The sequence below is a fragment of the Hesperophylax consimilis genome, chromosome 7 (assembly GCF_061612785.1).
Source record: "Hesperophylax consimilis isolate HC1 chromosome 7, BYU_Hcon_1.0, whole genome shotgun sequence".
Lineage (NCBI taxonomy): Eukaryota > Metazoa > Arthropoda > Insecta > Trichoptera > Limnephilidae > Hesperophylax > Hesperophylax consimilis.
In genome coordinates, this window is record NC_142842.1 from 6,513,817 (window position 1) to 6,533,067 (window position 19,251).

At 34.6% G+C, this 19,251-nt stretch overlaps 1 protein-coding gene and 1 long non-coding RNA gene across 4 annotated transcripts; one reads left to right on the forward strand and one right to left on the reverse strand.

Moving 5' to 3' along the window:
• Positions 1–159: 159 nt before the first annotated feature.
• Positions 160–18,796, reverse strand: LOC149422230 (E3 ubiquitin-protein ligase SIAH1A-like). 3 transcript variants are annotated; one of them, XM_089633168.1, is made up of 7 exons: positions 18,667–18,796; positions 16,691–16,902; positions 16,342–16,528; positions 15,739–15,886; positions 5,516–5,683; positions 4,788–5,029; positions 160–4,004 (listed from the first exon to the last, which is right to left on the reverse strand). In XM_089633168.1, exons 2-7 carry the CDS (start codon positions 16,891–16,893, stop codon positions 3,900–3,902), a joined length of 1,053 nt encoding a protein of 350 aa, XP_089489294.1. In that variant the 5' UTR covers positions 16,894–16,902; positions 18,667–18,796; the 3' UTR covers positions 160–3,899. The 3 variants fall into 3 exon arrangements, with proteins under 3 accessions (XP_089489294.1, XP_089489295.1, XP_089489296.1); XM_089633169.1 differs by having other exon boundaries at positions 18,661–18,789; XM_089633170.1 differs by lacking the exon at positions 18,667–18,796 and adding an exon at positions 18,511–18,649.
• LOC149422231 (uncharacterized) lies at positions 12,541–13,272 on the forward strand. Its single transcript, XR_016302395.1, has 3 exons — positions 12,541–12,637; positions 12,723–12,794; positions 13,116–13,272. It is a non-coding gene; the product is annotated as an uncharacterized LOC149422231 (long non-coding RNA).
• Positions 18,797–19,251: the final 455 nt, after the last annotated feature.

Below are 19,251 nucleotides of genomic sequence, written 5' to 3' on the forward strand. Positions count from 1 at the left end.
TGGCCACCTGTCGAGACAAGTTTGTCAAAGTTGCACGAATAACTAAGGACAGTGACTAAACCTTTCTACACCTCACTGTATTTTGCACCCTTTGTCTGTTGTGCTGAAGGATTAAACATTTAAAATTATATTATAATAAGAATAAAACTACAATGCAAATGGATTGTAAGAAAATATTATATTAAAAAAAAAATGCAATTAGGTACATAATACAAAAGAAACAAAAATGTGCACTGAAACAATAAGCAATACAAATTGAAAGTTGTTTTAAACTATCACCCATAATTATATTGAATAAATTGAAAGTATTAGTATAGGTTACGCAATTAGAGTTGACCCAAATAACACAAGACATATGATTGTTGTGTGTATCGGTGCTTATTTATACATTTCCAACAGCAATTTCCTTACCAAACGCCACAGAGAAACAACCTTTTAAGCTAAAACCAAAATTATTTCAAAAGTGTTACAGTTTTTTTTTACTGTAATTTTCTTTTCTGAAGTCAAATAACAGAAGATATGATTTATATAAGCAATTCATCTGTGTGAGTTCTGTGTTCTACTCCTCTAGTTGCGTATCTATAGTAATAACTAATACAACTTTACCGATTTATCATATATTATAATATTACAAACTTTGTTATCGGACAAATTTAACAAAGGTACATTACAGATTACTGAGAATATTGGCTTATGCACAATTATTATATAAGTATAGAAATTGCCTGTAGTGTATGAGGGCAAACATTGGATATTAATCAATCATAAAATATAGCGATAATTTTAATCTAATACATCTCGCATAAGATAAGATTATAATAAAAAATCAATAACATATTTTTTTGTGATATAAATATTTTTGAATTGTCGATATATTGACAATACATATTTAGTTCTTCTTACATTCCTCATTAAAAGCTCAAATAGTTGTAGCTTACAGTATGATGCAATGCTAAGTTGTAGAAGATTAACAAATGAGCTACAAGCTGGTTGAAACCATTTTAAACAAATTAATAGTAAATGCATATTAAAATTTACAAAAATTAAACATGAATGTCATTCCAGTGATCAAAACATCAAAACCTGATTGCCAAGATATTTAAAGCAGTTATTAATAATGATGCAAGACCTCATCTAAGTATGTAATTACGACATAAGGGTACGTAAAAGCATGTGAGTCTAACTGCCAAGCTGAACCACGACACGGGAAAGGAATGTATCAACCGCATATGGCACCAACGCCGCTTGCTTTTCCTGTAATTCGTGGATCGGCTCGTGCGTTTTTCTCCTGCCTATACGCAGCATAAGGTACATAAATCATAAGTTAATTGCTTTACCTTTAATTAGTTACACAAACACAACCATAAATTTCACAACTTCCAAAGTAATTTGTAACAATAGTGGGTCTCTTAATGCATTTCTTGATTAGGCATAACATTCTACGGTTATGTGCAATGCAATACCTTTCAAAATAATTATCTGTAGCAATTAACTTGACAATAGCAGATAACTTGGCCTCACAATGTGTATAAATAACTGGATCAGTTATAAAATTCATAGATTATTTGCTTTGCCTAATATTTGTTACATAACATTAAAATTATACATTTTCCAAAATAATTTGTAACAACAGTTGTTTACACGTGTAATTTTCTGGATTATGTACTACATTGATGATATATTTGTCCTTAGAATTGTTACCTAAACATAACCTTTAAATACCACACACCTTGAGAATTTATTTGTAGGGATAGTTTTGTTGACCTTTTTAAATGCTTAATTATTCTGGATTAGGTGCGCATAAGATCTGTTACATAATATAACTGTGAAATATTGTCGACATCACTTTATGAACTATTTTCTGGAATACAAATAAAATTCATAGGTTATTTGCGATGCATTAGATTGTTATATAAATGTAATCATAAAATGACACACCTTCCAAAATTATTAATAGGTATTACATATTTGATAACATAACTTTACGCATTCTTTTAATCAGGTGTAAATATCAAAGGTTATTGTAACAATCAAGGGTTATTGATTCAATCAATTGTTGTTGTAACAATAAAGAGTTATCGTAACAATCAGGAGTTATTATGAAAATCGAAGTTAATTGGAACAATTAAAGCTTTGCCTAATTTTTACTACACAAACATAATTATGTAAATACTTACAAAATTTATTTGAAGTAACAGTTAGGTTGACCTCACTATTGTACCATCTTCTTGATTATATAAATAATGTAACATCAATAGTTTAATTAGCTTTGTCTAAGATTTGTTACATTAACACACTTCATGCGGGCGAAAATAAGGGTCCCATCTTTGAAAATAATACACAGTTTGGATGAAATTTTCTTTTGTCTGAAATTAAAGCCTACTTTTGTAATACGACTCCATAAACTGAAATAAAAGTGAGCGTTAACTTAAATAATGTAAAATTGTATATATTTTATTATATTCTAATTTTTTTTTTCATTTTCGCACCAATCATTACAAAAAAAAAAACAATTTTTCACCATCTCCGGTGTGATTAGTGTAAGGATATATTAACTGTTCTGCTGGTTTAAATATAGTTTCCTTTTGATTAAATATTCTTCCACTGAAAAGACACGGAGTTAAAGATGGGAAAGAATTACACATTTTTAAATACATATCATATGTTTGGGACCCTTACAAAGAGATTGACATAAAATATTTATATATAATCATCATACATTAATGCCTTTACCGCCATTCAAGTAGAACCAGCGTAAAAGGTAGAACTATCCTTTCCACTGGAAGCGTTAATATAACCGAAAACTAAACTAAAACCAAGATTCGTAGCAATGATTTTGTTGTTTGACCACAAAATAAAATACCCTACAAATTATTTGTAGGGATAATTTTAGTAACTTTTGTACAATTTTCTGGATGAAATGACATTCACAGTTTATTGACTTTGCTTAAGACGTATTACACATTATAACCGTAAAATAGTCGACAAATACAAAATATTGTTACACATAATAAAATATGAATATTTATAATAATATAACACCATTCATAAAAAAAGACAAAAAAAACATGGCTCGAAATACCAATCAAACTTCTTGCTTTATAAAATAATTTATTTGCAGCACCCTTGAGGTGATTTTTCACGAAAACAGTGCTCTACAAATTATCCAATTATTATTATTTCGACTTCTTATTGAAATATATATAATTGAAAACTTGTGTTGGTGTAAAACGAGTAGAAAAGAAACAGGTATTATAACCGAAAAGTGGAAATTGAAACATAACAATGAACTAATTTCTTCGACGGATAATTTAATTCATACTCATATCTGACATTACAAAAAAACGATTCTACAAAGAAAATTGAATATTGGAAATAATTGTAGGTGTGTAATGTAATGATACGTATACATATGTATATGTGATTTTTTTAACCTAAAACCAAAGAGATTTACAGATAAAATAAAACAAAGGAATTAATTCAGTTGATGTAATTAATCAGATAGAATCGATTCAATATATGTAATATTAATTACTGTTAATTAATACATAATATTTTTCCACTCGAAAGGAAAAAAAACCCACTGAATCATTTGAAAATAGTAAACAAAAGAGAGTTGTTTCCATTTGAATAAAGGTATTTCTGATCAACTTTGAATAATAAATCGTATTAATCTTTTGAGCGCGTAAATATTTCACTTATCAATTTTTGATTTACGAATTTTTACGACTATATAATTCATATCATGTAATTCCCCAGTCCAAGGGTAAGAAAGAAATTTTTGTTGAATGCGTAAATTGACAAATCAAGTTGACACAACGATATTTGGTAGTATTGGTGAAGGCACGAGAAAAAGGTGGGAAAAATGTATTTTTTTGCTAAATACGGTTGGAAAAAAATTATGTCTGTTTCTTGTTCTTCTGGTACACATTTTTCTTGGGCAATGCATCCATCAGTGGCTTTAAATCGGTTGTGTCAGGGGCCTTCGTATTGTAGACGAAAACCTGAAGTCAAATTAAATTACATTTATGTATACATTCATTTGACATCTTGGAAGGCGGGTATGGGTACCGTCACCGTGGTTCTAAATATTTTTATTATTTAAATATTTTTATTACGTAAATATTTTGAAAGAAGCTATGAACATAAACCCAGTGCATAAATTATTTATTTATATCAGTCGTAATATTTATGATTACATGAATTTAAAAAAGGATATGTAGGAAGAGAAAACAAAAAACAGTGTGCATAAAGCTGAACATTTTTTTTTAAAGAATGACATCCCTATTCGGGGTTGTTGTAATGCTGGAGGGAGTGGGCAGGGGAAGAAGATGTGAGATGAAGGTTGGGTACCTGGCTGGTTGCAAAATTAAAATTTATTTATATGCTCACGGCGGGTTTAGAACCCAGCGACCTCAGGTTTCAGAGTATCTTTATGTATCTTTTTACGTATCTTTTTATGTATCTTTTATTTATCTTCGTTTTAACATACTTATTTTATCTAGTCTTAAATCCTGTATTCGTCTAGGATAACTTGAAGTTAGTGGGACAAAAGCATAAAATGTAATCAATATTATAAAAAATAAATAAATTTTAACAGACTAGATTTTAGTTTACAAATGCCTCTGGTTCCCACCCAGGCGTTGTGCATTCAGTTACTTTGCTAGCTGAGTAATCCATCAATGCACAAGCAACATCTTCCGCTTGTCACGGTTGTAGGAGTGTTTTAAATATTGTTAGGTTATGCGTGAACTGGTAATGTAAAATTTAAAATAAAAAATAAGCACCTTGAAGGTAAACCTGTTGTTGCGCACAAAGTGTGACACCAGCTTCAGAGGCAGCGCGGCGCAGCGACCGGAAGCGAAGAGCGCCGGTACGTCCTCACCGTCACCGGTGCATGGCTCTGTGATGAGCACCTTCTTCATGGGCTGGGCTGCGTCATACACGTGCATCTCGTACTTCCACTCACTGGCCGCTGTTGCCGAACCCACCAGCTGCACGGCCCAGTAGGCGAGGCCCTCGGACGGCTCTGCAATCAATCATATTTCACTTTGCTTCTTTGGACAATTTATTGATTAGTGCTAACCATGTTTATTTCGTCATTAATGGAGGAATGTGTTTACCTTTTTTTCAATTTCCTTATCAGCCTTTCCATCTCTCGTTAACATACTTCCCAAATACACTTCCCCACCTTCCTCTTTCCCTTCCCCACTTACCTTCAGCCTCACAACATTCCCCAATTGGGGATGCCATAGTCTCACTGGCTCCAGACGGGAGCAGTTGAGACTCTTGTGAGGTATTCACTATAAAAAAAAAAAAAAACACAAACATCCTATCATTAACAACTACATATACATGGTGTTTAGAAAATCGTAGTACAAGCAGGAAACTGGTGAATTTCTCCAGCAGCTGAGTGAGAAGAGGACGGGCCTGCTGTCAACGGATGCCGCTGAAATAGCTGCGAGCGCTTATATATTTTAACATTGTCAGAACTGGTGGAGATTGAAGAACTTACCAATGCGCACATGATAGAGGAACAAGTTTCCTTGGAAGCGCATCACCTGCAAGTCTGTGTCAGCCTTCGCCACAGAGAAGTTTTGGAAGAGGATCTGCCGCCCAAACTCCAGCGTCACATTATTCTTGTGGGCACTCTTCATGTGGTTGAACAGCTCATCTTGAATTCCTGGAAAAACAAACACACATTGGCACTGAAGTGACTGTTGATATTTTTGCCAGCTAAAGGAATATGAAAATCTTTCTTGAAGGAATTGAATAAGGTCTATTGCAAAAACAAAAAAAAACTAATTTACCATCATGCCATTATTCGCAGGGGTAGGCAGAGAGGATGGACCGCCAAATAACTCAGTCTTGGCACATACTCCTTGCCTCATTCACATTCATACATGTCATTGTCTCATTTTTATATATATTTTTATTTTTTATATTAACTCCACACAGGAGGCCCTGAAGAAAATAATTTCCCTCAGGGCCTATGTCATCTTTGGGGATGCTGTGTGGAGGGTCTTTTTGTGGAGAGGAAGGAGTGAACATGGGTCTTGAAGAGTCCCATGTTGTAGGAGGGAGGAAACACAGAGGCCGGCAGCTCGTTCCACAGCCGAGCTGTTGAACTTAAGAACGAATCGTAGAAGCGACCCGTTCTCATGTGACAAATGTCAACCGTGTACAAATGTTGGGCGCGCGTTTGGCGTGTATCCCGACTACGCACCGGTGCCGAAGGGATCAATGACGCTAGTTCCTCAGAGCATCTTCCATTGTAATACCGATAGAACAAGGACAGTATACCTACCTGACGCCTGTGCTCTAAAGATTGCAGTCCGTTTGTTAAGATTGGGGAATCTATCAAACGGACCGCCCGTTTTTGCACAGAGTCAAGGGTTTTTTTCAGGTATTTAGGGGCTCCGGACCAGAGATGGCTGCCAAATTCGACAGTAGGGCGCACTTGCGATAAAACATTCTCTGCTGTTATTCTGACTCTTGACGTAGCCGACTCAAGTTTTTGGTTCACTTGATCGTGTCATGTCTTCCTTAGACGGCCGGCACAGTCCAGTGGTAACGCATTGGACTGCCATTCCGAAGGTCGCGGGTTCGAACCCGGCGTGCGCAAATAAATTTTATTTGATTAATTTGTGTTATTTCACAATTAATTAATTAAAATAATATATAGTATATTTGCGGCACGTTCCAGAGTGGAAGATACTACCAGTATCGCCCTGGTGTAAGACCACCATTCAGAATTGAAACGTTGCTCCAAATGGCTTTAGCCGTGTTTAGTGACTAGATCTGAATAGCCAGGTACTTCCCCACCTTCCTCTTTCCCTTCCCCACTTACCTTCAGCCTCACAACATCCCCCGATTGGGGATGCCATAGTCTCACTGGCTCCAGACGGGAGCAGTTGGGACTCTTGTGAGGTATTCACTATAAAAAAAAAAAAAAGACGTCGCTGACTTCTTCTACTCTCACTCTCCTTACTTTGTTTGTTCGCTCTTCATACTCATCCCTCTTACATTCTTTGCGAATCTCCACCTTTTTCTCACTAGTCATACATGGTTTTACCACAGACCCGCCTCAAGAATCTCATTTCTACAGCATTCAGTTTACATTCATCCTTCCTGTGCCAGTTTCACGCCTCACTGCCATACATTCTACCAAAAAAAGCCCTTTTATTCAATATTTTTGTGCATTTAAGACAAGATAAAAAATGCTTTACGAACACAATTCATTGAAATAACACTATGTTTCATTAACACAAGAATCAACTATTTATGTCGTGGGACATCGTAAAAAATACATTAAAGTTCCTTTTTCAATTTCAAGTTAATGTTTTTTCTTGTTAGTAAGATCTGACGTTTGTCATTAAGTTTGAAGGTTAAGAAATATGCATAAATTATTTAAATGACCCAAAGTAAAAACCTGATAACCTGTTTTGTGCATGTTTTTCCATCTCCCCTGACATAAATAGTTGTTTCATGTCAACGAGGTATATAGATAGAGCCGGCTTTGGCGTTCCAAATAAGGGACACGCATATCGGATCATTGTTCGCTTCAAAATGCCGACATGCGTTGTTGTAGTTGTAATGGAAAATATAAGGATAGCAATGGTATAACCTTTCGTTGGTAAGTAAGGTTTTACCACAGTCAATAATAGTGTAAATTGACACTTTTAATGTCAAAAAAACTATTTTGCCAACTGCCGTGACGGGCTGCGAGTTTGCTCATTCGGCCGACTGTGGAGCGCCGCGTTGTGAAAGATATCAGGGTTGCCACAACCAAAGTGAAAAATATTTTAATGTGTAATTTTTTATTGTAGATATTCTATCTCACTTACTTATCAGCTAAAAACATTATCTCCTTGCTGTATTTAAACCTATGTTACTCTTGGCATAAATACACTATCAAATGGGTTAATTTGAAAAATAAATAAACAACTATTACATACAGCCTATAAATATGTTAGACACACTTTTAATAATGTGGTCCCCCATCCTGGAACCATCCCCATTTCCAGATGGTACGGAAGTATAAGTGCTGAACCAGGTTTTAAAATTAAGGCTTAAATGCTTTTAAAAGAAATTCAAGGGATAAAGCATTGATATGCTCATTGGTCTTTGACAAAATGGCAATCAGGAAACAAAAACTGTTTAATCAACAAATAATGGATTTCGTCAATTTTGGCGCAGGTCCCCAAGATGGAGAATAAGATGATCGTGTGGCATCACAGGCCTTACGGTATTTACTGATTTTGGGTGTAAGTGCAGAAACAAAGCCTAATTTGATTCAAACTTGCCTGCAAAAATGGCATGAGATCGGATTGAGGTCCATTGTGAGCATTACATTTGATGGATGGTCCACAAATTTGAAAGCTGCTGAGATTCTAGGCTGTCAATTGACCAATTTGTCTCAAATGAAAACTTATTTTCCACACCGCACTAGCGAGAAATAGCGAGTTTATTTTTTGATCTATGCCATGTAATCAAATTAACCCTAGGAGACGGGTTAAATTTTGAACATATCTCAAATTTTTTACTTTGAAATTTTCATGAACGAAATGTATCAAAAACATCTAAAATGCACACTGCAGTGCACCTTAAGGTAGTCGTAATATTTGTGGAATGCTTATGTAGCCAGCCGCACAATAGGGATTAAAAAATATCGCATTTGAAAAAAAAAATCATTTTTGATGGAGACGGTTGAGAAGTAAAATGTAAATTACTGTTAAATTTGAATAACGCAAAACAAAGGTCTTAAGTTAGTTAGCTAACAAGTTATCACTAACCAGGTAATGAAAGTGAAATTGGCTGTGCAATTATTGAGCATGAGTGTACCTAGCTAACTTTTATTATTGCTTTATTAGCTGTACATACTCACTGATAAAATTCTTTCGCAAGAAGCAATTACTTTGTGGCTAGGCATTATATTTTAAAATAAAACTTACTCTTCGGACCTTACTAAAAAACGTGTATAAAATTTTACACAACTGCTAAACAACTGTTTACCATACATAAAAAAATTGTTTATCAGTTGTGTAAAATTTAAAACACGTTTATTAGTGTAAGAGGTTTTATTTGACAACAAACTATTATTTTTCATTGCTTTATTAGCTGTACTGGCTGATATAATTATTTTGTAAGAGGCAATTACTTTGTGGTTAAAAAATATAAATACGTATTTCAATCTTAATTAATTTTTCCTGCATAACGATTTAAATTATTAAATTTGGAATTTCTAAATCTTCAGGAAAACCTTTATCAAATTACTATAGTTGAAGTGCTTAATATTTTATAATCTTGCAAATAATTATTTATGTCTTGTCCGTCTTGAAATGATAACTCCTTCCAGAAAGATAGTCACACAAAATGTAAGTTTAATATTTGTTATCAAATAATAATAAAAAAGTAAAACAAATAAATATGCAAATGCAAATAAATATGAATACATCAAAAAATTTGGCAAAATTAATATCAATAGGGAATTCTCGTGCATTTTGTAAATAATTTATTTCAATAAAGATAATTATTTTATTATGTGCCTCTTTTTTATCTTTTTTTTTTAAATGCATTTTCAATTTTTTGTAGTTGTTTTAAAAATTGCGTGCTATTTCGGCTCTGAAAACGGTCATGCGCCATTTTGACCGCTACGTCACACCTTTGCCGCCGCCGCCGCCAACAGTGACGTCATCGTTCGCCCTTGAACGCTTGATCAATCACCGGGCGTTTTTAGCTGCATTGAAATATTTCGTTCGTGCCTGTTTTTAAAGTCATTATAACTTTAATAAATGATTTTTGAAAATTATAAAAACTATGTATTCTTGTGTCTGAAGTGTTTCTACATGTGAATAATTAATAATAAGTGATTTTTTGGTGAGAAGAGAATTCCCTATTGTAATTTTTATGTAATATGTAATGCGGCAGCCCTGGGACAATTTCTTTCGGTTGACGCTAAGTTCGGAACTGTCCGAATCAAATTGATGTTAAATGAAGTGTTCGGCACGCAATATCCATGTGAAGAAAGCGCCATAGGACATGTTTAAAAAAATAATAAATTAAAAATAAATATAATAAAAGAATGCATTTCCATAGATATTCTTGAAAAAAAACCAAACCAAAAACAGAAGGATTACTGCTCTGAGGCATCAGATGTAATAAATATTAATTTACTGATTTTTCTAGATGTTGGTAAATAATATTATTTTAAGTTTATAATAATATTATTATGTATTTATTTTTAGTTAACGCAATAATTTTCGATATTGTAAAGTTATCCGAATTATTCGATAAATGTGTACAACTGTCATCACAAAACAAAATAACAATGAAACTGATCAGAAAAACTGATACTGATTCCAATAAAACATAAATATTGGTACAGTGCTATCCTCACGTATATTTCGGTACCGGGGAATCAATTGTTAGAACTCTGCTTGAAGACACGGGCCGCCGTTGGAGCACATTCAGTTAGAGATGTGTCACTTCGCAACAGAGATAGTTCCCAACGGCGAGCTATCTCTAAGAGCTCAGTTGACGGAGCGTAGAGTAAATGAGACAAACATTTATAGGCAAGCGGTGAGCTATCCCCCCAGTCCTTCCCGATAACAGTGGTGTTCGAATAGGAACTGTTGACACAACTACAGTAGAACCTCGTTAATTCGAAATCCAGCGGACATCAAAAATCAAATTTCGAATTAACGAATTCCCACGTAATTCGAAATTTTATGAAAAAAAAAAAAAAAAAATACGCCGAAAATCGATTTTCTCGGCCGCCTCTTCAAATCCGGGTGGTATTTTAGTTGTAAATTCGTATTAAGGGCCCACTATTCGAATTTCATCCAATTTCCGAGATATTTTCCTTAAAAGTTTGAAGTTTTTAAGCTCTTAAAAAAATATATGTTATTCTTTAAGATAGTATCTATTTGTTCCAAAAGCCGAAACGGTAATTATTTGAAATTCCCTCGATAGAAATAAATCGCAAAGTATGCTCCGAAAAATATTATTAACACTTTTATTTCTGTTATTTTACAAGTTATATGTATGAAAAAAATCACAATGCTTCTTTTAATGCTACTCAATAGACCCCAAAAGTGATTTTTGCTATTTTTGAAATACGCCGTGATTTATTAAACATTTTCACAACAGTCGCTTACGTCTTATGATTCTAAGCATGATTATTTCAGCCCCTCTCACTTCCTTACGCGCGTACGCTATCTGCCTTTCAGTCACTGCTTAGAGAGCTTCGCGGACGGTCGTGTTGTTCTCCGTTTGAAGATCTGCTCTAATGATTCACAATGCAACGATGTCCGAAATATAATATAATATGTAATAATAATATATGGGCCACCTGTTTCAAATAACAATACTCGAACGTGGAATCCAGAAAAAAGCGTGCGAGCGAAAAAAGCTATTGAAAGTTCTGAAACTGTGGGGAATATAATTTAATAAAATAAAATATTTTTTTGTTTTAAAACCACGATATTTATTAATTTAAGAACCGACCGGTTTCGCTTTACTTAAGCATCATCAGGGTACAAATTAATACTAAACAAGAAGTACATAATGTGTGCATATATATAAAAAATATAGAGGGAGACAACATGATACAAATATAAGCAACACAAAGACGGTCATAAAATACATTAACATAAGTGCACAAGTAATGGAAAAACCGCTAGATAATTATGTAGACTAATGGGTTATACGAATAAATCGGGAGAAACAAAACATCAACTGGCAAGGTGGTAAGGAGGTAAGGAGAACTGGGATTTTTTTATGGGTTTATTGGAAACAGTATCTGACTTTTGGTTTTTACAGCTTTTTTAATTTCTAGTGCCTCTAAATTGTTTAGTCTGTTACCATGCCCGTTTTTATGTAAGATGTTAGCACCGGTGCTATGACAGAATGTATGATCTTTATCGATCAAATGATTTGCGAATTCGGAAAAACTGTTATTATTGAGGTTTTATTGATGTTTTGTTTCTCCCGATTTATTCGTATAACCCATTAGTCTACATAATTATCTAGCGGTTTTTCCATTACTTGTGCACTTATGCTAATGTATTTTATGACCGTCTTTGTGTTGCTTATATTTGTATCATGTTGTCTCCCTCTATATTTTGTTATATATATGCACACATTATGTACTTCTTGTTTAGTATTAATTTGTACCCAGATGATGCTTAAGTAAAGCGAAACCGGTCGGTTCTTAAATTAATAAATATCGTGGTTTTAAAACATAAAAGTATTTTATTTTATTAAATATGTCAAACCACAAAGTGATTGCTTTCTACAATAATACAAGAATATAATTTAGTTCAGTGATGTTATTTTTTATGTCGGAAGGAGGCCCTGAAGAAAATAATTTCTCTCAGAGCCTGTGTCATCTTTGAGAATGCTGTATAGAGGGTCTTTTTTGAGGAGGAGGGAGTGAACCTGTCCTGAATGTCAACTGTACAATTTCTTCCCAGAATTAACTTTATTGTACGTTTTTTGACTAACTGGTAGTTTTTTGACTAACACTTTTGGTGTTCTATTTTCAATAAACTCTTTAATTATGTTTCAGATGTGAAATCTATACTCCGCTACAGAATGTTTTGCCCAAGTCTTGTAAAGATGCAAAGGCACGGAGGTAATAATAAAATCATTTGAGCCCTTTACTGTTATAAAAGGTCACTTGAAGTGCAGTTATAATCAATGATTTTATTTTTTTCTAGCTTCCACGAATAATCTGAAAAGGCATTATCTAAGGATTATACTCTTAAGGAGAATATAGAAAATGTAGAAAGGTGAAACGGATTTAAGATTTTCGATGAAATTATTGTGTTGTGAAATATTTATTTTGTTATTTATTACTTTATTTTTTTTTACAGTTTTACCGTACGCGGTCTTGTTGTAGAGTGGTATATCTAACTGTCATGGAAAGTTTTTTTCTGAGCTTTAAGAGAAAGGTTTCTTAAAAGATACTGGAGTTATTCTAGGGCTATGTTAGATTTTTAACATCGATCACCGTAATGCTTGCCTTCCTGAATAAATCTAATTTTATTTAATCATTTACGGCCAAGATGTTTTTATCTTTCTGTATTCCAATCATTTAGCTTTGCTTCTAGGGTTGTGCCCCAGTATTGCTTTTTGGAGACTGTAAACGGATCTCTCGGCATTTAATGAAACTGCAGCAGAACAAAGGCTGTTGCTATATTGACGTTCATGGTATGTTTTGCTCAGATTGACGATAAGGTTTCCAGATCCGCATTTCGCTCGAAGCATGTTTAGGGTAATAAGTTTATAGTTTAGGGTTCTTTCAACGTATTTATGGGAACATTTCAGAACCACCAATCTTTCATTTTGAGTGAATCTTGTGTTTGTGATTAAATTATATTTGACAATTTAAACAAATAATATTTAGAGAAGTTAAAAATAAAATTGAAAGTTCACTGAAAGCTTAAACTATTAAAAGTAGTAATTTCATAAAAATGTAAATAAATAGAGCCCCTTTCACATTTTAGAATGTAATTTTATGTTGCTTACATGTTTTATTACTCTTTATAATTATTGAATTGTTTAAATGAATAAATAAATAATTACAAAAAAGTCTTCTGATTTGTAAGTCCTCAGGAAGCACTAAGGATCTTTCTATCTATCTTTGAATAATTTCCATTTCATTTTTACTTCTTCTAGCATTTAGAATAACCTCCTGAAGTTTGAGCACTTTACCCCCGGACACCCTATAAAGATAACCATATAAGAAAAACCTTATTGATGTAAAAATATATTTATTGATTTTATAAAAGTTATAAATTACTTTTATAAAAGTGAGAATAGTATTTTAGTAAAGTAAAGTAATTTTTATACCTATACAAATAACTTTCGTAAATGTTTTTTGTAAAATAAAAAAATAAAAAAATTAATTAAATCCGTAATAAAACCCATATTTTGAGAACCATCTTCATTTCGAATTCGTTCTCATTTGCTCGGTGCTAACTAAAAATGGTTCTGTTTTTCTAAAATTGCAATAGATGTCGGTAATTTAATTTCATAATCCCCAAAATTATTCCTAATACGAATTCAGACACCTCTGTCGGATTCTTTTAACACTAAATATTGTTTATTTTGTGGGTATTGCCCAAATCTAAATTCTTTACGCGGAAAGCGGGCCCTTAATACCAATTATTTCTTTATTTTCGCGGTCGATTACCGTAGCGGCCGGCCCTGTAAATTCAGATATTCGAAATAAATTCGTAAAAATATGATATATTTCCGCGTAAATTGAATTTTGTCGGCAGTTTTTCGTCGCGGCCGGCCTTTTAAGTTCAGATATTTGAGGTAAATTAGTAAAAATATGTCATATTTCGGCATAGATCGAAATTTTTCTACGAATATACGCCGTATTTTTTCAACGCGAATATTCTAAGTAAAGTTAGTAAAAATACGATATATTTACGCGTAAATCGAAACTACGCGGCCGAGTTTCGTCGCGGCCGACCCTTTAAATGCAGATATTTGGCGTAAACTCGTAAAACTACGACATATATATCCGCGTAAAATGTATTTTCTCAGCCCTTTAAACTCGGATATTCCAAATTAAAAAAAAAAAATTCGACATTCCAGTGTAAATCGATTCAGATTTACAAAATAATAATACTAATTAGGACGATGTATAACCACGTAAAAATACATTTTTCGGCGTTTTACCGCCGCGGCTGACTTTTAGATTCAGATTTACGAAATATTATGATTTATTTTCGCAAAAATAAAATTTTTTCGAATTACACGAACAAATTTTCGTGCGCGGACAAAAATTAATTTCGAATTACGAATTAACGAATTTCGAATTAAAAAAAATTTTGTATGAAAAAATTTTTCAGCGGAAATTTTTTTTGCGAAAATTTCGAATTACGCGTTTTTTCGAATTATCGGGGTTCGAATTAACGGGGTCTACTGTATTAATATTCCCTTAACATTGTCCTCGCATTTTCCCATTCCATTTTTACCTACAAGTACCTTTCATTATCCGACTTTACCCACGTGTGTGTTCGACATTTTACAACAGTAAAAGCGACTGCCAAACCAGTTTATTTATTGAGCCCGCTTGATGAACATCTCTTTGTATTCAGTGCTGTTATTAATATCAACTCAGGGTAGAAGGCCTGTGCAGTGAACATATTCGGTTCCCTCAGTACACTTCGTAGCCAACCTGGATGTTATGGAAGCTTGCGTGTGAAATAAATCATATCTCCTGTGAGTGAAACCAACCATCAACATCTTTGAAGAACATCAAAGGGGTAAGTCGGATTCTTTCCTTACTCCATGTTCACTATCTCCAACCAAAGTTGTGTCAACTTCCAAGTTCACAATTAATTTTTACAGTCCACTCTTGATTCGCCTATTGCGATCACAGGAACGCTATTTAAAATTAATTTTTCTTGCATTGTTTCCTCTAGGTATATTTCTCAATTTTTCTTGTAGTTTAAATGAAGTGTTATTTCAATAATTTGCGTAGTGGAAAGCTTCGAATCCAGGAGCATTATAACAATGTGGCAATCCCTCGAAGGAAGATGTATATTAACTCAGTATCCGGTGTTCTTCGGTTTCTTCAATCTTCTACTAAACAATGACGGTAACCGGGGAACAAACATGACAAAAAGGAACGCAATAAAAAAATTGGCTTAAGTTTGTTTGTCCTATTTCTTTGACGTCCTGTTTTATTTTGTCATAGAACTGCCATTGACTTACCATGCCAGGAGCATTTGACTTCGTTCCTGATTCTTGCCATGGGGCAGAAGGTCTGCTGGAAGCTGCAAGACTGGTAGTGGGAAGGAAGCTCATCTTCCAGGCAGCGGAAGTCACAGCCGAACATGGAGTTGGGACACAGGACAGATACCTGAAAATATCCAAAAAGTTAAAAATAATTGAAGTATGAAAAATTCCAACCGCTTTCAAAAAAAATATTTTCGGTACGTGAATGTTAAACAGACGCGAAATGCATTAAAAAATAAATCTGAAAGTTTTTGCGTGCTTGTTTCAATCCATGATGCAGTCATCATGGATTGCCACTATGTTGAGTCATACTGATGACTCAACATAGTGGCAAAGCGACACGCTTTTGAAAAGTGATATAAACATTAAAAATGAAAAACCCGTAAACCTAACCAAACCTAGTTTCTTTTCATCACTTTTCAAAAGTGATATAAAGTAATGGAAAATATATAATATAATATAGTTTAACTATGTAGATTAGGATAGTTCTTTTTCCCCACCACTTTTCATGACTTTAAATAACTTTTAAGTGTTCTGTTTTGTTACTATTCTATTCGGTCATGTAACCACAGTGCCTACCTGGTTCATGATGTTCTCCAGCGAGAAGTTGCGTAGCAGCGTCATCTTGGCCCTGCAGAGCGGGCAAATAGGCGGCGAGAAGCTCAGCGTGCACTTGTCGCAGAAGCTGTGGCCCCCCTCGCACATGTAGATGGGTGCCTTCATCATGTCCATGCACACCGGACATTCCATGCCCGACTTTGCCTTACTGCAAAAAATATACTGTGTAAAACAAGACAAAAATCTGCAAGATTTGCAATTAAAATATATTTTAGTACACTGCATTTTTTAAGGTTCAAAGAGTTCCTAGCAAATACATGGCGGATTTCTTGGTACACTAGGGGTAAGGTAAACATCTGTTTAGGATTACCTGAAGTCAGGGACTGTCTGTGGTTGGGATTTGGACGTGTTTTGGTTTCCTCCCTGCCCTCCTTGTTGTTTGGCCTCATTGGGCCCCGGCTGCCAGCCGCCGGTCTTGGGGCGATGCTGCGAGTGGGAGCGAGGTCCCTGGCTCCTGCCAGCCTGGTTGGGCGGACGCGGGCCCCGCGGTTCTTGTTGAGGATTGCTCGCCATTTCAGCCAACTAAAATAAACAAACAAAATATACTTCTAAATACATCTTAAATTAATGTGAACATTAAACCAACCAGGAGTGTAATCAACTGGAGTGTGACCATTTGGAAGCCAATATGCAGCAACCTTAGTCTTTTAATAGAACTGAGGTCACTTCAGGAATAATAATGGGCAAGCGGACCGTAATACACTAATTACTAAAAAACTAGTTACTAATACCCGCCTCACAACGCTGCCCAACCGGGTGGCGACATAACTCCCCTACCTTTACACTGTACAGTCAGGGGCGCTTTTGTGAGGGTCACATAAAAAAAATAATAATAAAATTAATTATTTAATTTGAGCGAAATGAAATTATTTTGTTGTTATCTTCGGCAATTATCACATTGAACAAAAAATAATAAATATACGATCCAAATGATGTACCTAAAACTGGTCAGTGGCTAAGTTGCGATCACATTTTCGGGTCACACAATAGCATCGTGATTTCAATTCCTCGGCTGGCTAAGTCCTCCATCGCAACACAAGCAACATTTTCCGCTTACTGCGGTGATAGTAGGAGTTTTTCAAATATTGTCAGGTTATTCGTAAACTGGAATTTTTTGTAATTCTTTTAAGTTTTCATTTTTTTTAAACCTTATGCAACACTGTTTTTTGTTTGTTTTAGATATTCATTCTTTTCATTCAATCATTTTTTGACCAAATTTAACAACACAACTACAGACTAAGCTTCATTCAATTTGGAAGGCGGGTATGGGTACCGCTGCCCCGAGAACCATTTATTGGCTAATACCTCTGCCATATGTCAACCCAAGTGGTTTGCTACGTTTGGTGACCGGGTTCATCAGGTGAGGTGTGTTCAGATCTTGGCGGCGGAAGCGCCTGGCCACCAGCTATGTGGGGGCCAGATCGGGAGAGGCCGGCTTGGGGAGACCCTTTGACTTCTTCAGCTGGTCTCTCTCGACCCATTGTCTTTCACGGCAGCAGGAGGGATGGATTATAGATCCGTTACTCCTGGGCACACTGACTCTTAGATTCCTACCTACCCCTCACACCTTTTTCCTTCCCAGAACTTCCTCTCCTTAAACACACAGCATCCCAAAAGATGACATAGGCCCCGAGGAAAATTATTTACCTCAGTGCCTCCTGTGCATAAAGTAAAACATATCTCTGCATATTGCAATGTGACATGCTAATGAATAACTACGTACATTCTACATGTCACAATAACCATTGACAATAATGCTGTATGCCGTGTTAAATTGAATAATCAATAGGTATTGCACCCATGATTACCATAAATATTGGTAATGAAAATCCAAGGTCGGACAAAATACAATAAACACATTGCGGCGGAAACAAACGCTCGGTTTTAAAATGTCATTAATCGAGTGAAAATATAAAAAATATGCTGACATTTACCACATAGTTAAGACGAAATGTCAAAACTCGATCAAACAAAGAGCAATCATAGCGCGATTTTTTTTATCTGAGTTTTCAAGGACGTCGTAGGTAGAAATGTCATTCAATCTAATTATTGAAACATATTTTATGACAAACTTAGCATAGAAAAAAGAAAGCAAAGCCCAGTCCTTTAAAACATTATATTTTTACGTACCTGGGCCTAGAAGTTTTGAGGTCGGGATCTTTCAGTTGACAAAATGCAACGTTAATACAATATTGACATTAAATTGCACTACTTCAAGATATTACGGTAAGCGCACTGAATCTGGCGAAATGTTGGAAAGAATACAATGAAATAATATACTTTTACCAGTCCTTATAAGTCCGTGAAGTGTAGATAACAGTTTGATATCTGATAATGAAATAATATTCAGCTACATCACAACACGTAGCAATAATACACGACAACTTCAGCCTCTTCCTGCTCTTCTAGACAAAACAAAGTAATTGTGTATGTGTATGTATATTTTGTTGATTAGCCCAACCATAAATGAACCTACACCTACACAGCCCAACGCTACACGAACGCACAGTATCATATATGACTCACTGACTCACACTACGATTTTACAAGTGCAGTAAGCACTAAGCAGGGTTGTCACTCGTCGTATGACATTTTTTCAGATGAGTTTTCATTTTTACATTGACTACGAACAGACGCGTGTGAGAAAATTAATTTCCCTCACGACCTATCTTTGGGGATGCTGTGTGTTATTAGTTCAAAGAAGTTACCTATTAGGTATAAAATGTGACGTCTACTATACTAATGCAAAATATAATAAATGACTGAGGGTAGCTCAACCTCAACTTCAGTTACTCAATTATAAGTTGGAATACAAATAAGATAATTAATTTTGACAATAATATGATAAACTATAAAGTGCCGTGGGGTGAT

Excerpts from the sequence above, each read along its gene's own strand:
- LOC149422230 (XM_089633168.1), bottom strand. The coding sequence starts at position 16,893 with ATGGCGAGCAATCCTCAACAAGAACCGCGGGGCCCGCGTCCGCCCAAC. Across the intron at positions 15,887-16,341 it reads TGGAGAACATCATGAACCAG|GTATCTGTCCTGTGTCCCAA; the intron begins GTAGGCACTGTG and ends GGATATTTTCAG. Across the intron at positions 5,030-5,515 it reads CCTCTATCATGTGCGCATTG|AGCCGTCCGAGGGCCTCGCC; the intron begins GTAAGTTCTTCA and ends GATTGATTGCAG.